General features: G+C 41.3%; 1 protein-coding gene across 4 annotated transcripts in view; it reads right to left on the minus strand.

The window, feature by feature from the left end:
- The window catches only part of SPPL2B (signal peptide peptidase like 2B), a 73,713-nt gene that overhangs the window by 57,558 nt on the left and 2,548 nt on the right, over positions 1-13,607 (minus strand). For all 4 annotated transcript variants that reach the window (XM_083174863.1, XM_083174855.1, XM_083174871.1 and 1 more), the window contains exons 2-4: positions 6,427-6,546; positions 3,379-3,561; positions 2,099-2,188 (exon numbers count right to left, since the gene is read on the minus strand). In XM_083174863.1, the coding sequence (XP_083030989.1) occupies positions 2,099-2,188; positions 3,379-3,561; positions 6,427-6,546 (393 nt within the window). The remainder of the gene's footprint in view (positions 1-2,098; positions 2,189-3,378; positions 3,562-6,426; positions 6,547-13,607) is intronic.

Below are 13,607 nucleotides of genomic sequence, written 5' to 3' on the forward strand. Positions count from 1 at the left end.
CCCGTGCGGCAGCTAGGCCAACCACTCTGTGCTGTTTTAGCATATACCTGACTTCACAAATACAGGACTGGTAAAGCAAGTGTCAACATATCTAAGCAAGTGGAGCTTCCAAGTGCACGCTAGGAAGCTAGTGGGAGTTTTGCGAGGTTTTCTATAAAGTTAGTCTAAGTAGGGTTGCTCTTACTATAATGTATTCTTGCAGTGATGTAACAAATATTTGGGTTTTGTAGTGCTGCGCTCTGCCTAAGTATTAAGGTGTGTGTGATCAGAATAACAGTCCGTTATTGAATTGAAAAAAACACACTTTACTGGTAAATCAAGGTGCGAATTGACATACACAGGCAAGATTTAAAGATAAAATACAAAATGAAAGTAAATCATAAACTTAAATATATACATAGACTGCAAGTATTGTTGCAGCACAAGTTGATAATAGTTTAAATAAGCAACAGTTGCCGATATGTGCACAAACTCCCAAGGAGTCAGATTGGTGATCTGTCCTGGTTGGGCAGTGTGTACGCTCTTGCGGAGCTGTTGTTTTGAAAAGTAAATTTCACGTCAGAGATGAGATACAACCTTAAGTTGTTAATAGCAACGGAGGATGGTGGGTTGCAGATGGTAATTTGACAATTTTTTTTAGGCAAACAAACCCCTCTGGAAGGGAACAAAAAGAAACCACCAAGACAGGAAAGAAAAAAAAACGAACAAAACCAGAAGGGGGTGCAGGGGGGGAGAGAACAACAACAAGAACAATAATAAAAAAGATAAGAAAGACGAGACAACAGAAATAGGAAAAGGGATATTCAATTTAAGCAATTGCACCCTCACACAACAACAATTGAAAATCCTAGACAAAGGGTTCAAATTCGCCCCTACACATAAATTAGACAAATTTCAGACATATTTAGACCTGCACAATTTTACCAGAAAATTGACTTTAAAAAAGTTTTTTTCAAACACCACCCCTGTAGCAGTAAGAAAAGGAAACACAAGGCACCTACAAACACACAGATTTAAAACCAGCATCTAATTTCTACCCCAGTTACATGAAAGGACCTCAAATAGATGCTTTTGTTAAAATGGTAGCTATTTGCAACAATACTTGCAGTCTATGTATATATTTAAGATTATGATTTACTTTCATTTTGTATTTTATCTTTAAATCTTGCCTGTGTATGTCAATTCGCATCTTGATTTACCAGTAAAGTGTGTTTTTTTCAATTCAATAACGGACTGTTATTCTGATCACACACACCTTAATACTTAGGCAGAGCGCAGCACTACAAAACCCAAATATTTATGTACAATCAAAGGATTAGTCACCCTTAGTGCAGCTGCTAGCCGAACACGATTCAGTACGCTGATTACAAACCCATTTCTTACAGTGATGTAACAAGACCATCCCATATTATACGTAATGTAATAGGGGCATTTTGTGTTTAGATAGCATGAAATTCCTTCTTGTTATATCGAACACAGATGGGGTTGGGGAGTGTGTTTGCACCCCATGTTACAGATGTATTCTGACTAATGATTTAAAAAGTGTAACACTAGGCTGGAAGCACATGTATACATGCCCATCATTAAGCATTTTATTAGGTCATTAGACTTTCCAGCAGATGCCTGACATGGAGTGCTACTGTTCACCCTACTCCCCTTTCCTTTCCTTTCCCCAGGGCCTAATATCGTGTGGAACACCATTAACAAGTGTGATCCCTATTCTAAGGATTGATATCATCACTGATGTTATTCATCTCAGCAGTGCTAAACGATTTATCAGATATCTCATTAGAATATAGGAGCTTAAAAACATAATCAGCATAAACTATTTTACAGTACAGGATTTGCCAGTGAACCCATATGATTTTGCAAAACCAGAGCACAGCTCTGGAGGTTGTATACAAAATAGTATGCATGTCAGGGCTTTAGTAATCGTTAATGCCCCATAATTTAATCTAACCATATTATTACCTATTTTATTTGCATGCATCCATTTTTAGCAAAAGCAGCAGCGCTCTGCCCTAAAAGGTTTCGAATTTGCAGTCCGAAAGACTGCACTTGTTATTGGTACATGGAAGGGGCGCATTTTTTGCCTTACCTTACGGATATCCATCATATCACTGTAGCTAAGTAGGGCCACAGGAATATCAATCTCTTCGTACTGGCTACGATTACCTCCAGGAGGGACCTGGAGACAGAATGAAATATCAAAATAAACTTGTAGGATATAGGTGCGTTTATGTTCTTACATTTATCCAAGAACTATACTTACTGAGAATGTTGTACCATACTCCAATGTGATAACAGACTCACTGGAGGTGAGGAGAGATGTAAACAATGAAGAGTGCTAAATTATTTTAGGCAATATTCAGTGCTTTTTGCCCTTAACCCTTTGAGTGCCAAGGTTGCCAGAGTCTCACACAGGAATTGTTCTTTTTTTGGGTGTGGTATTTAACCAAACTTCAATTAATTGACGTGACGGTAATTTCATTTATTTATGCTAAAAGAAGCATCGAGTAACTATGGCATATTTAGCAGATATTTTAAGGATCTCTCCCAGCAACGTTGGCACTCAAAAGGTTAAAACGAATGCCGCTTTAAATCCTACAGCAACATCTTCCAAAACTCTGTGTATTTATCTTATTTCTTTACTGTAGCCTTTCTGTATTTAACTAAGGCCTTTTTAGATCATTCCACACTGGGTAAACTTAGGAACATTGCCAATCTATTGCAGACCCAACCCTTATTCAAAACTGTCAGGGCTCAGCGATGGACTGTTCTTTACATGTTATTATGTATGCTGCAGTACAGTACAGTGTTAACGTTTGCCTGCTTACAGATTTCTACAACGGTTGCCTGACTTTTATAAAAAAAAAAAAAAAAAAGCATGCAGTGCCTTTACAGACGAAACACTCATGTGACAACAGAGCATTTCCCAATTAATGTGCCAATAAAAGGGGCAATTCCTATTTTCTTGCTGGGATAGTGTGTTCAGTTGCTGCTATGCGACACCGCCCTTTCTAGCAGCTCTGCAAATCACTGGCATGGCTAGGAGGTTTTTGCCAAGACCAAACCGCAATGCATTATTTTATTAGTGCCAAGATTTAAATGGATCATTACACAATAGACGCATACTGCTAATAGTACATTTTGTAATATGACTTCACATTCAGTTTCGGAGCTTGCATCTGAATAGCTTACATCAGCCGAGTGAAATGACAAGGGCAAATGACAAACATAACACAACAAAGCAAGTTACCCAATAACCATTTTGTTAGAAGAATGAATTAATTAGGCTTCAGATTTAAATTAACCAACATTTATTTTTGCCTTTATATTAGTTTTGATTAAATAAATGCAGACATGATTTCTACTTACCAGCCTGTCCTGACTGACAATAAGCAGACCGCGGGCCCCATTGATCTGTGCCAGCCGTACCTTCTCATAGAAAGTGCAATTTCCTCGCATTACCATGGGTATAGTGTTACTGAACCCACCTTCTGGGACATCTGCAATGGAACAAAGAACAGATGTGGTCTGATCCTGAAGATGGAGCAAGGCCTGAGAGAGAGAGAGAGAGAGACATAATTAAAGACAAAGTCAGGTCTTTAACAACATGCTACATAAATCTTTTACTTCATTCCTAACAAATTTAGTACCCCAATGCCGACTGCACATCGATGTCAGGAAGTACACAGAAAAGCTTTGATTTTCAGGGGATAGGGGTCAGATCGTAGTCCCCATTAATTATAATGGGGCCTGCGATCTGTAGTGTTAATTAGCATCCTGAGAGAGATTTCTGTGACATCTCCTCCTAATAGTACATAGCCACCGATAAAATCATGCAGTTTCTACAAAACTTTAGCTTTGAGACTTACAGATCTGTGTGCCAATTAGTAAAGCTATACATAACCTTTAAATTACTATAAATAGATCACTTCTAAAAATACTATTTAGTGTGTAGGAAGGACAGCTTAAACGTAACATTGTAAAAAGAACATTTCTTATTTATCGGTTTGTTAGGAAGATATCCAACTGGTTATGGAAATTACTACCCACAAAATACATGGGTGGTTACATTTTTCACAATTGCACTTCTAGTTTTGAATGCAGAATGCTTGGGCAATAGAAACACTTGTAAGGAGAGATATAATACTGTCTATACAATAAAAGTTGTGAAAAGCTGTCTATATCTTTATAGACAGCTGACATCACAAGACAATATCTTTCACAGGCGATGTTCTCCCCAGAGCTTATTTCAGAGAGCACCACTAGTTATTGTCCCACACCTTCCAGCTGAAAACCAGGTCCTGCTAACTAGAACTAGAGTATGATCATTGCTTCGAGTTAGCCTACTACCCCACTGGAAGCATTGCAAGCACTTCAGACACACAGCCCCCCTTATCAGGATCCTGCCAAATAGTGAATGAAATCCCAGGAGGAGGAGGGGGGCGATGCATAATGTGCTTTTGCAGCTTACCTCCTGTGATAGGATGGGTGTACCAAACTGGGTACACACCTGAAGATATATGTACAGATCAATCTATCTGCAGAAATATCGCTGGACATATCAGGCTATGTGTTCTGTATATACTGCCTGATCACTCGTGACCGACGTCACATCTGGGTGGGAATTTGCTTGTCTGCCAAGTTGTGCTATTAATCACTGCTGGCTTCTGCAGCAGTTGTATGTGCGGTCGGCAGATCTTCCATACACACACAACACAATTGGCCAATATAATTTTTGGATATATTGACCATCAGCTGTGCTACACCGCTGATGCGATATGTCTGAACAATGCAGTTCACAGACATATCATTGGCACACACTGGACGATGGATCAGCAATATATTGGTTGTCCAACTAAACAGCCAAGATATTGGCGAGTGTGTTCCCAGCTATCTTGTAATGCTGCCATGCTGTAAAATATTTCTGTGGAGAACTCTGCACAAGGGAGGCCATATTAGGGCAATTAGGCTTAGTGTTCACTCTAGGTTTGTGTTACAGGGCACTTAACTTTCCCTGGGCAACAAGCACTCAACCCCTAGCAATGAGCAGGTAGGTAAGCTCCACTTATGCGACATAATGTGTAATGAGCTTTACGGCTTGTGGCATAATGTGTAATGAGCACAATTTTGGTGCAGTGTGCAATTTTTTTTATATATGATTTTTTTTATTTATTGCTTCTAATGTCAATTTTGAATGAAAGATGTGCCCTGCTCGGTGGCCAGCACCCTGTCCTAAAAAATTCCTAGAGTGAACACTATAGGCTCATTAACACAATAGGGGCATCAGAATACTATTTTTTAGCTATTTATTTATTGTTAGTATTAATAAACAAAACATGTCATGTTTTATTCGGCTTCATTTGTTGATTCTAGCTTAAAAACTAGCCCCACTTTCACACTGCGCAACAATCACTGAGGATATTTCCGGCAGCTATCTAGCCTATTTTAAATTGACCACTATCACAATTTGAATTTGTTAAAATGACTTGGGGAGGTATTTATCAAAGCTCGTAGAGATATAAAGTACCAGCCAATAAACAACTAACATTTTGTCCGAGCGGACGCGGACAGCTGTGAAGCCCGCGAGGTGACGCGTATACCTGTGAAGGTATCCGCGCAGCGAGCCCGCGAGGGGTGGCGGTACGCATCCTATGACCTTTTCATACCCCCACTATCCACGTCGGCGTGGAGTTGAGAATAGAAAGTGTGGCGAGCGCAGCGAGCCACCAAGCCCGAAGCGCGGCGAGCGCAGCGAGCCCCGCGAGGGGACGCGGATACCTTCACAGGTATCCGCGTCCCCTCGCGGGCTTCACAGCTGTCCGCGTCCGCTCGCCACACTTTCTATTCTCAACTCCACGCCGACGTGGATAGTGGGGGTATGAAAAGGTCGTAGGACGCGTACCGCCGCCGCTCGCCACGCTTCAGGTTCACGTTGATCGTGGGGTGGCGTTAACAATTGTGGGGGCCATTTCACACTTCATGGTGCCTATTTGGCCTCTGTGGGCCATTTAACATTGTTTCCTATGGAAAAATCGGGTCAATTGAGACATTGAACAGGAAAATCGGGTCAATTGGGACATTTAACATTGTTCCCTATGGGAAATCGCGGGCATCGCGTGGGTCACATCGCACCCGATTTTTTAGTGCATGCGATGCCCGCGATTTTTTACTAACGATGCCCACGATCAAAATCGTGGGCGCCATTCTAGGTAAAGAGTACCGGGGGAAGTTTACTAACATATGACTTATTTCACGTGGCTGTTGCTATGGGTGACCAATCAGAATCTACTTCTTATTTACGAAGATAACAGTATTTGATTGGTTAAAAAAAATACTGCCTAAAAAAATTAAATACTGCATAACCGAAACACAAGCAATTCTTTCTGCTAGGACTAATAAAGGTAAGAGGTAACTTACAGCTTTGGTCAGGTCATGAGGCAGGTGGGCCCATTCAGAGTTAAAAAGAATGCAGTAATCTTTGGCACTGCCCCCACTTTTGTCCGATGTAATGTGCACCATACCATATTCACAGAGTACCTAGACAGGAAGACAGGTTGTTAAGAGAAAAGTCAATTTATCAGGCTCCATATTGATTTTTAATCCAAATACTGGCATAATCATGCACTTTCTATAGCCTACTGCAAACTTAGAAATTAATGTAGCAGCTTCCATTTCTGAATTACAGCTTTACAGTACAGTCAGAAAATTTTACAGCCTTGTGAGTCCACCAAGGGCCGCCGGCACCGCCGCCCCCCTCCCCCGAACCCCCGCAAGCATGCGAATGGATGATTTGCATAATCATCCATTTGCAGCCATGGATGTGGGGGAGAAATCCGACCATCTAATGATTTCTTCAGCGCTCGCAGATCTGAGACACCTCTATGGAGCTTTGGAAGTATTTTCTTTGAGCGGGCTTACACTGCCATCTGTTGGCAGCAAGTGAAAGTACATCTACTAGCTTTCGAAGCATTTTCTTCGAGCGGGCTTACTAGTCATATATATAAGTCGAGTGGGTCAAAGGGTCAACAGGGTTATTAGTTCGACATGGAAAAGACAGACAGGTAATCACCGATAAATCAGTTTCTCTAATTCCATAAGGGACACTGGAGCCTAGTACTCTGGGGTATAGAAGGTGGCAGAGAGGAGCTGTCACTTTAATACATTTAGAAATGTTGGTAACTCCTCCCTCTCTATTCTTCAGAAGACCCAGTTGAAGAAACTGCCCTATTCCAACTTGGGGCGGGGGGTTTCAATGTGCCACCCCTATTTCCGATGGGGGAAATAGCGACGGCTCCCTATTCAATGCTGTATTTAGGGACAGCATTCAAGCGGGATCGCGGCAGAAGGGGCCCGACTTTAGAAGCTGTCAGGCCCGTTCTGCTGATAACGCACGTGGATTGTCACGATTCTGGCCGCAGATCAGCAACCCATGCCCGTTTTCGACACCACGCCCCCTTTGCACCAATTGGCAGCCGGGACATCAAATCCCGCCTGTCGTTAAGCTGTTGGGCTGACCAAAAACGGACCAGGAACACGGCTGTCGGCAGGGATCGACAGCTGTGATCCTAGATTGAATACCCCCCTAGATCTTAAAGCACACTTTTCTCAAATGGACAAAACCATGCTGCACTGCAGGCGGGTCTGATGTAACATGTGCAGATTGATTTAAATTTGGGCAAATTATTTAGTTTCTGTACAGGGTAAATACTGGCTGCTTTATTTTTAAACTGCAATTTAGATTTCAGTTTGAACACACCAAACCTAAATCTAAAACTCTCTGCACATGATACATTTGCCCCACCTGCAGTGCAACATCTTTTTTTCCATTTGAGAAAAAGAAAAATGTGCTTTGTGCGTTAAAGTCTGAATTAGGACCATGCTACATAACAGCACCAAATTCTAGGATATGAGGCCTCCATAACCGGTTTCTGGGCCCGAAACATGGTGGGGATAACCTCCTGTGGAATACCCTTCTGTCTAATGATAGTGGCCATGTCGATAAACAGCTGTAAGTTGGGATACTGGAATGGACCCTGCAGCAGCAGAGCCAGATGAATAGGTAATTGCAAAGGTTCATCCAGACCAGAGCCAAGACCGTAGCCGACTCATGCTTGATGCACCTTGGAAGAAATGGAAAGAGGTACGCCGGAGTGTGCCGCCAAGGAACTAATATAGCGTCCATGGCTTCTGCTACCAGGTCTCACATTCTGGAGAAGTAGCGGGGCAACTGGTTGTTGCACCTCAAGGCCATGAGATCTATTTTCACCTTGCCCCAATATCTGACTAGGTCCTGAAAAGGCCCAATCCCCGGGATGGAGGGCCTGCCGACAGAGATAGCTGGCCTCCGAGTTGTCTACTCCGAGAATGAACACAGAATAGAAAGTGATATAAAAATGATAAATGGAATTAAAACTACAGTTTCAGCTCAAAGCCGCCCAGTGTGTATGCCCCGGCAATGAGCGCTGCTGCACACTCCCGCATCATTGCCGGGAAAGCCGTTCATCTGCTAGTAGACGGTATTAACAGCAGATAAGCGGCTTTGAGGACGGCTTTGCATAGCTCTGCACTATGCCGCCGGGCAGGGGGAAAGCCACTCAGTGTGTATGCACTGAGCGGCTTTCCCCCAGCGATGAACGCGATCATCGCTGTCCATACACGCAAGGCATAGTCGCCCAGTGTGTATGGACCTTAACACTATCCTTTTAATATTTTAGTTTCATTCATCACTTTTGTATCATTTTATGTACATAGCTCTGGCTTCAGAACACTAACACTTATTAATATTAGGACATTTGTGATCAACTGTGTTTAACCCCAATATTTTGTAGTTGAGGTAACAGTTAATCACAGGAAGACACACAGTGATCGACCATTACCGCAGCTCAGACCACATATGCTGCAAACTTTAATATAAACAGGTATATTGGTGGTACAAAGGAGTATTTCAAGGAAATGAAAATGGACATGCTGTCCTTTCCTTTGATGATGTCCCGATATCCTTTTAAACTCCACAACAGTTATAATAAATGTCACATATGGGGCCCCATACATCAGCAATCAAATGGGGCCATTCTGCATTTTGCAGATAATTGTGTTAAAAAAAATGTTTGGATTTTACTAATCTCAGATTCGGAATAAAATGTGATTGGAATCAGTTAATTAGGCTGTCCAATATGTTGGATTTCACTGACATACAGTATTGGGGCTGCAAATTGCTAGTGTATGGTAACATCACCCAATTTGCAAATGGTTAAGCACGTTCATCACTTGATCTTATCTTTGAATGGTATGCAAATCACTGTAAAATATCTACAATGTATTGATGGATTGGAGAATCGTTAAAATCAGGGAAAAAACACAGAATCCTTTTGCGATTGTGGTTGTATGGTCCCTTCAACAGTGCAAATAAATGCAACAAATTAAATGTTATTATGTATAACTGTTTGAAATCATTTCCTTCAAAATAGTCAGCAGAAGATGTTACAGCCATAACATAAGGTGACCCCTCTGCAGCTTTAAACTAGTTGCCAGCTAAGTCCAGAACCTTATGTGCTCAGGAAGGTGCCAAAGTCCTTGCAATATGAAGTTTCTGGTATCTCAGGTCAGTTTCCTTTGTAAGCTTGTGCAAGGATAGCCATGATCCATCTTTTAAGAGTATCTATAGATGGTGTGTGCACTTAGAAAGGACAAAAACTCAATCTGGCCGTCTGAATTTATTTGTTCCGAACTTATTAGAAATTGCCACAATAAGAATCTGGGTATGTAGTCATTCTTCCTTTTTATATGGACATGCGCAAAAAGACAGAAGTATAGTTCCATGACTGACATAAAATACCTAATTATATACCTTTAAAGTATGTAAATTGGATAATTTGCAACTCCAGTTTGTCAATAAGTGTTCAAAAAAGGCATCTTCATCATCTTTCCAAAAAGTGGTCCTCAAGCCATCCCAACAATTGCTAAATCAAATTGACTGAGGAACGAATAAAGTCACCTGTAGACAAGTATGGATATACTTAAAACCTGGGCGGTTGGGGGTTCCTTGAGGAGCGCATTTGGGAACCTCTGTCATAGGGTATGTAATTATTCCAATCAACATGCAGACATGATTGCTACTAACAACCAATACCACCAAACTGTTTGAGGAAGACATTTTGCAAAAGTTCCAAAGGGACCATATGCTGGATAATCCCGGACCATACAGATATCCCAAAGTGCCAGAAAAGGCTAGATAAAGATTTAATATTCTTTACTGCTTTAAAAAAAATCTATTTGGGGAAGTTTCAATTAGTTGTGGGTTTTACTGTGTGGCCTCTGTTCTCAGGAAAAGTACTTGAAGCTACAACTAGTCCCAGATCTTAGCATAGAACATGTGATTTTCATCTATTTGGGGTTGGGCTCAATCTCCTTATAATGCAGACCCTGTAGAGCAAGTTCCAGCACTGTAAACAGCTGCACCCATTGTCTACAGCTGTTGTCCTCAAAGACCATGACCCTAACTGTGCAGAGTTTGTATATTACCCGCTTTCTCCGGGTACTCCGGTTTCCTCCCACAATTCAAAAATATACTGGTAGGTTAATTGGTTCCCAATAAAAAAAATTAATCCTAGAATGAATGTGTCTGTGTGTATATGTGTTAGTGAATATAGATTGTAAGCTCCACTTGGGCAGGGACAGGTGTGACTGTTAATATATTATCTGAAAAATGCTGCAGAATATGTGTGGGCAATATAAGAAACGGCGGAACCGGCAGCTATAGGAATTTGTCACAGATCATGGAAGCTCAACTCTAGAACCTTAATGCAGGAACTCGTAGCTGAAACCCACTTCTGGGATATACTGTCAAGGGGAACGGAGAACCAAAAATGCTAAGGAATAAGGAACTCAGAACAACCTGCACGCTGATACACAGAACTAGAAACGGAACCTCAGCGCTAACTTGAACTTTTAGACACCAAGAACATGGAAACCTGTCCTCTGCAACTGGTAGTTTGCTAGAGAAATGAGCATTTCGTGTATAAGGAGCAAAGCTGAAATGGGATGCAGTTACAATGCCAGCAATTGACATACCAGTGTTTGAAATCCTGGTTCCAATATTGCCACGTCAATGCAATTGAACTAATTGTTTCTTAATAGTGATGCAGTGTTTATAAGGCTGCGGATGGCCAGGAAAAGCACGGACAACTGTTAGATGGCGCCTACAGACAAAAGTAGGGAATTCTATCATTTTTTGTGCATTTCTAAGTAATGAGCCCCCATTGGAGCAATGGAATTCTTGCATAGGTCAGGTGCCAATCATTTTTGTTTATACCCTCCTGAGATGGCGAACACTCAGGCATAAGGCGGCCAGAGTTTTCCTTATGACTTTTACTTTAAATGGGGTTAGCTAAACCCAGTGCATTTAGGGTTGACAAGCACAACAATATAATGGGTGCCCATTATTTGTCAGTGCACAAAAATAAAGTGTTAAAAAAAAATAATTTTCTTAAAATTACGCTTTTTTTGGTGACGCTTGAAGTTATTTAGTCCCAGAAGTTTTACATTTGAAGCATAATAAGTTATTTGCTATTATGAAATGAGCTTCTTTGCAAAGGAAGATGGGAAAATTTGGTCCCGATTCTACCACACATTTTCAAAAGATGAAATAAGATTGGGATCATTCATCTCTTTGCCATCACACTTGGTTACACACTATTGCAAGCTAATGACTTTCACACATTAGTTCGTGAACATGAAATGCAAGGTAGAATAGGGGACTCAGTGGTCAACAGGGTAACTGGTGCCTTAAAGGTGTGCGTACCGTTGCAAATGGGATGATATGGGTATGGTGGCACTTAGAAGGCCGGAGGTCAGAAGATCCACAGTGGTATCCCAATGTGTAGAATCCAGACACCTGGATGGTTAGTATTTTAAACCTAACCTTTTCCCCCTCTACAGCGTAACCCTAACTTCCAATATACTGTTTAAACTACCCTCCACCATGACAGAGACCTAACCAGCCCCAACAAACTTATGCTCAGGATGCTGTCGTTCTGGATTCATGGACCTGCATTGTGAGCATTTTCAGAGTTCTGGCACCAGTCTTATCCCTAGTGCTGGGAATCCGGCGTTAATATTAAGACTGCCTGCATCCTGAACGTAAGTATGCTGATCGGATCCTGTTGCTAACGCATTACTGCAAAACTATTGTACATATGCTCTCTAATATGTAAAGAGGTCATTGGCTTTTAGTAAATGGTACCATGTAATAAAGAGTATCTAGTGTGAACATGGAGACAACCTATTGTATTATAAAACAATGCATAATAATAATAGAACGTGTGAGAAAGCTGAACCTTTGAGACCTAGGTGTCTATTCAATTAAAGTTGGAAAACGGGAGTTTCCGCCATTTTTTTTTAATCCATGATTAGACCGATTTTTTTTCCGACCTGTCAGGAAACACGTCGATTGGCAGAGTCGGGGCCAAATTTGACAGGTTATTGTCCAATTTCCCACAATCTTAATCCAACTTAAATCCAATCCAATCCAAAAAAAAGTTGGACTCAGGAGATGAGGCGGGGAGGATGGCGCAGGGTGAGCAGCAGCGGTGGTGCTACTGCTGCTCACCCAGTGCAGTCCGCCTGCTGCTGTTGCTCACCCGGTTCTCGTGTGCAGTAGCAGCCATATCCGACAGTCAGATTTGGCCGGACAATTGAATAGGTATTGTCGGATCCATTCCGACAAATGCATGTCGGAATGGATCAGACTTTAACTGAATAGACGTCCTGGCGGTAAATTTACAGAAGCTTTTAAAAATTAAAATAGGTGATTTTCTAACCAATCGGATTCCGTATATCATTTCTCTATTGCATTTTAGAAAACGATAGAGAGAATCTAATTGGTTGCTATGGACAACATCACCTCTTTTCATTTTGAAACTTTAATAAATTTACCCCTAGAAAGGTGTTGGATGTTACAGTGTTTACATCCCCTGCACAACTCTTTGATGTATGTAAGTGAGATGAAATACAAAAAGGTGGCATTTTGACTTCCCATGATTTCTACAAGTTGCCTGTGTTTGTACCCCTTTATGAGCAACTTGTAGGCTCAAACTTCATTGATTTCCCTTCACAACCAGATACAGGACTATATGTATTATTGAGCTTCTGGGATTCTTGTGAATGTGCACATTAGCTAATGTTGTACAGAATTTAAATTCCCCACTCAAAAAAAAATAGGATATAAAAAAATAAATAAAAAAAATACTGTTCAAAACTCAAAAATTAAAGCTTTACATTGATACAGCCAGCCCTCCACACCAGATCTGTTATATTTGACCACTTTCCCTTTTGCCACCCACAACAGAGTACAAGGAGGAGGGGGCTGCAATGTAGGGAAGTATGTATCAAGGGAAAGTATGGAGGTGAGGTCTTAGAAGATCCACAGCCGCCACCAGCATAAAGTACAACAAGGATCCTCATAGGCATCCTTGATTTTTTGATTTGCAGACTTGGTCCCCCCCCCCCCCCTCCCTAACGCCTAAAGCTGCCTATATTTGGAATAAAGTATTTTGGATTTTTCCATATTTTGTAATATTTGCATGCCATAATGAGATATA

The sequence above is a fragment of the Crinia signifera genome, chromosome 1 (genome assembly GCF_055691185.1).
Source record: "Crinia signifera chromosome 1, ASM5569118v1, whole genome shotgun sequence".
Classification (NCBI taxonomy): Eukaryota; Metazoa; Chordata; class Amphibia; order Anura; family Myobatrachidae; genus Crinia; species Crinia signifera.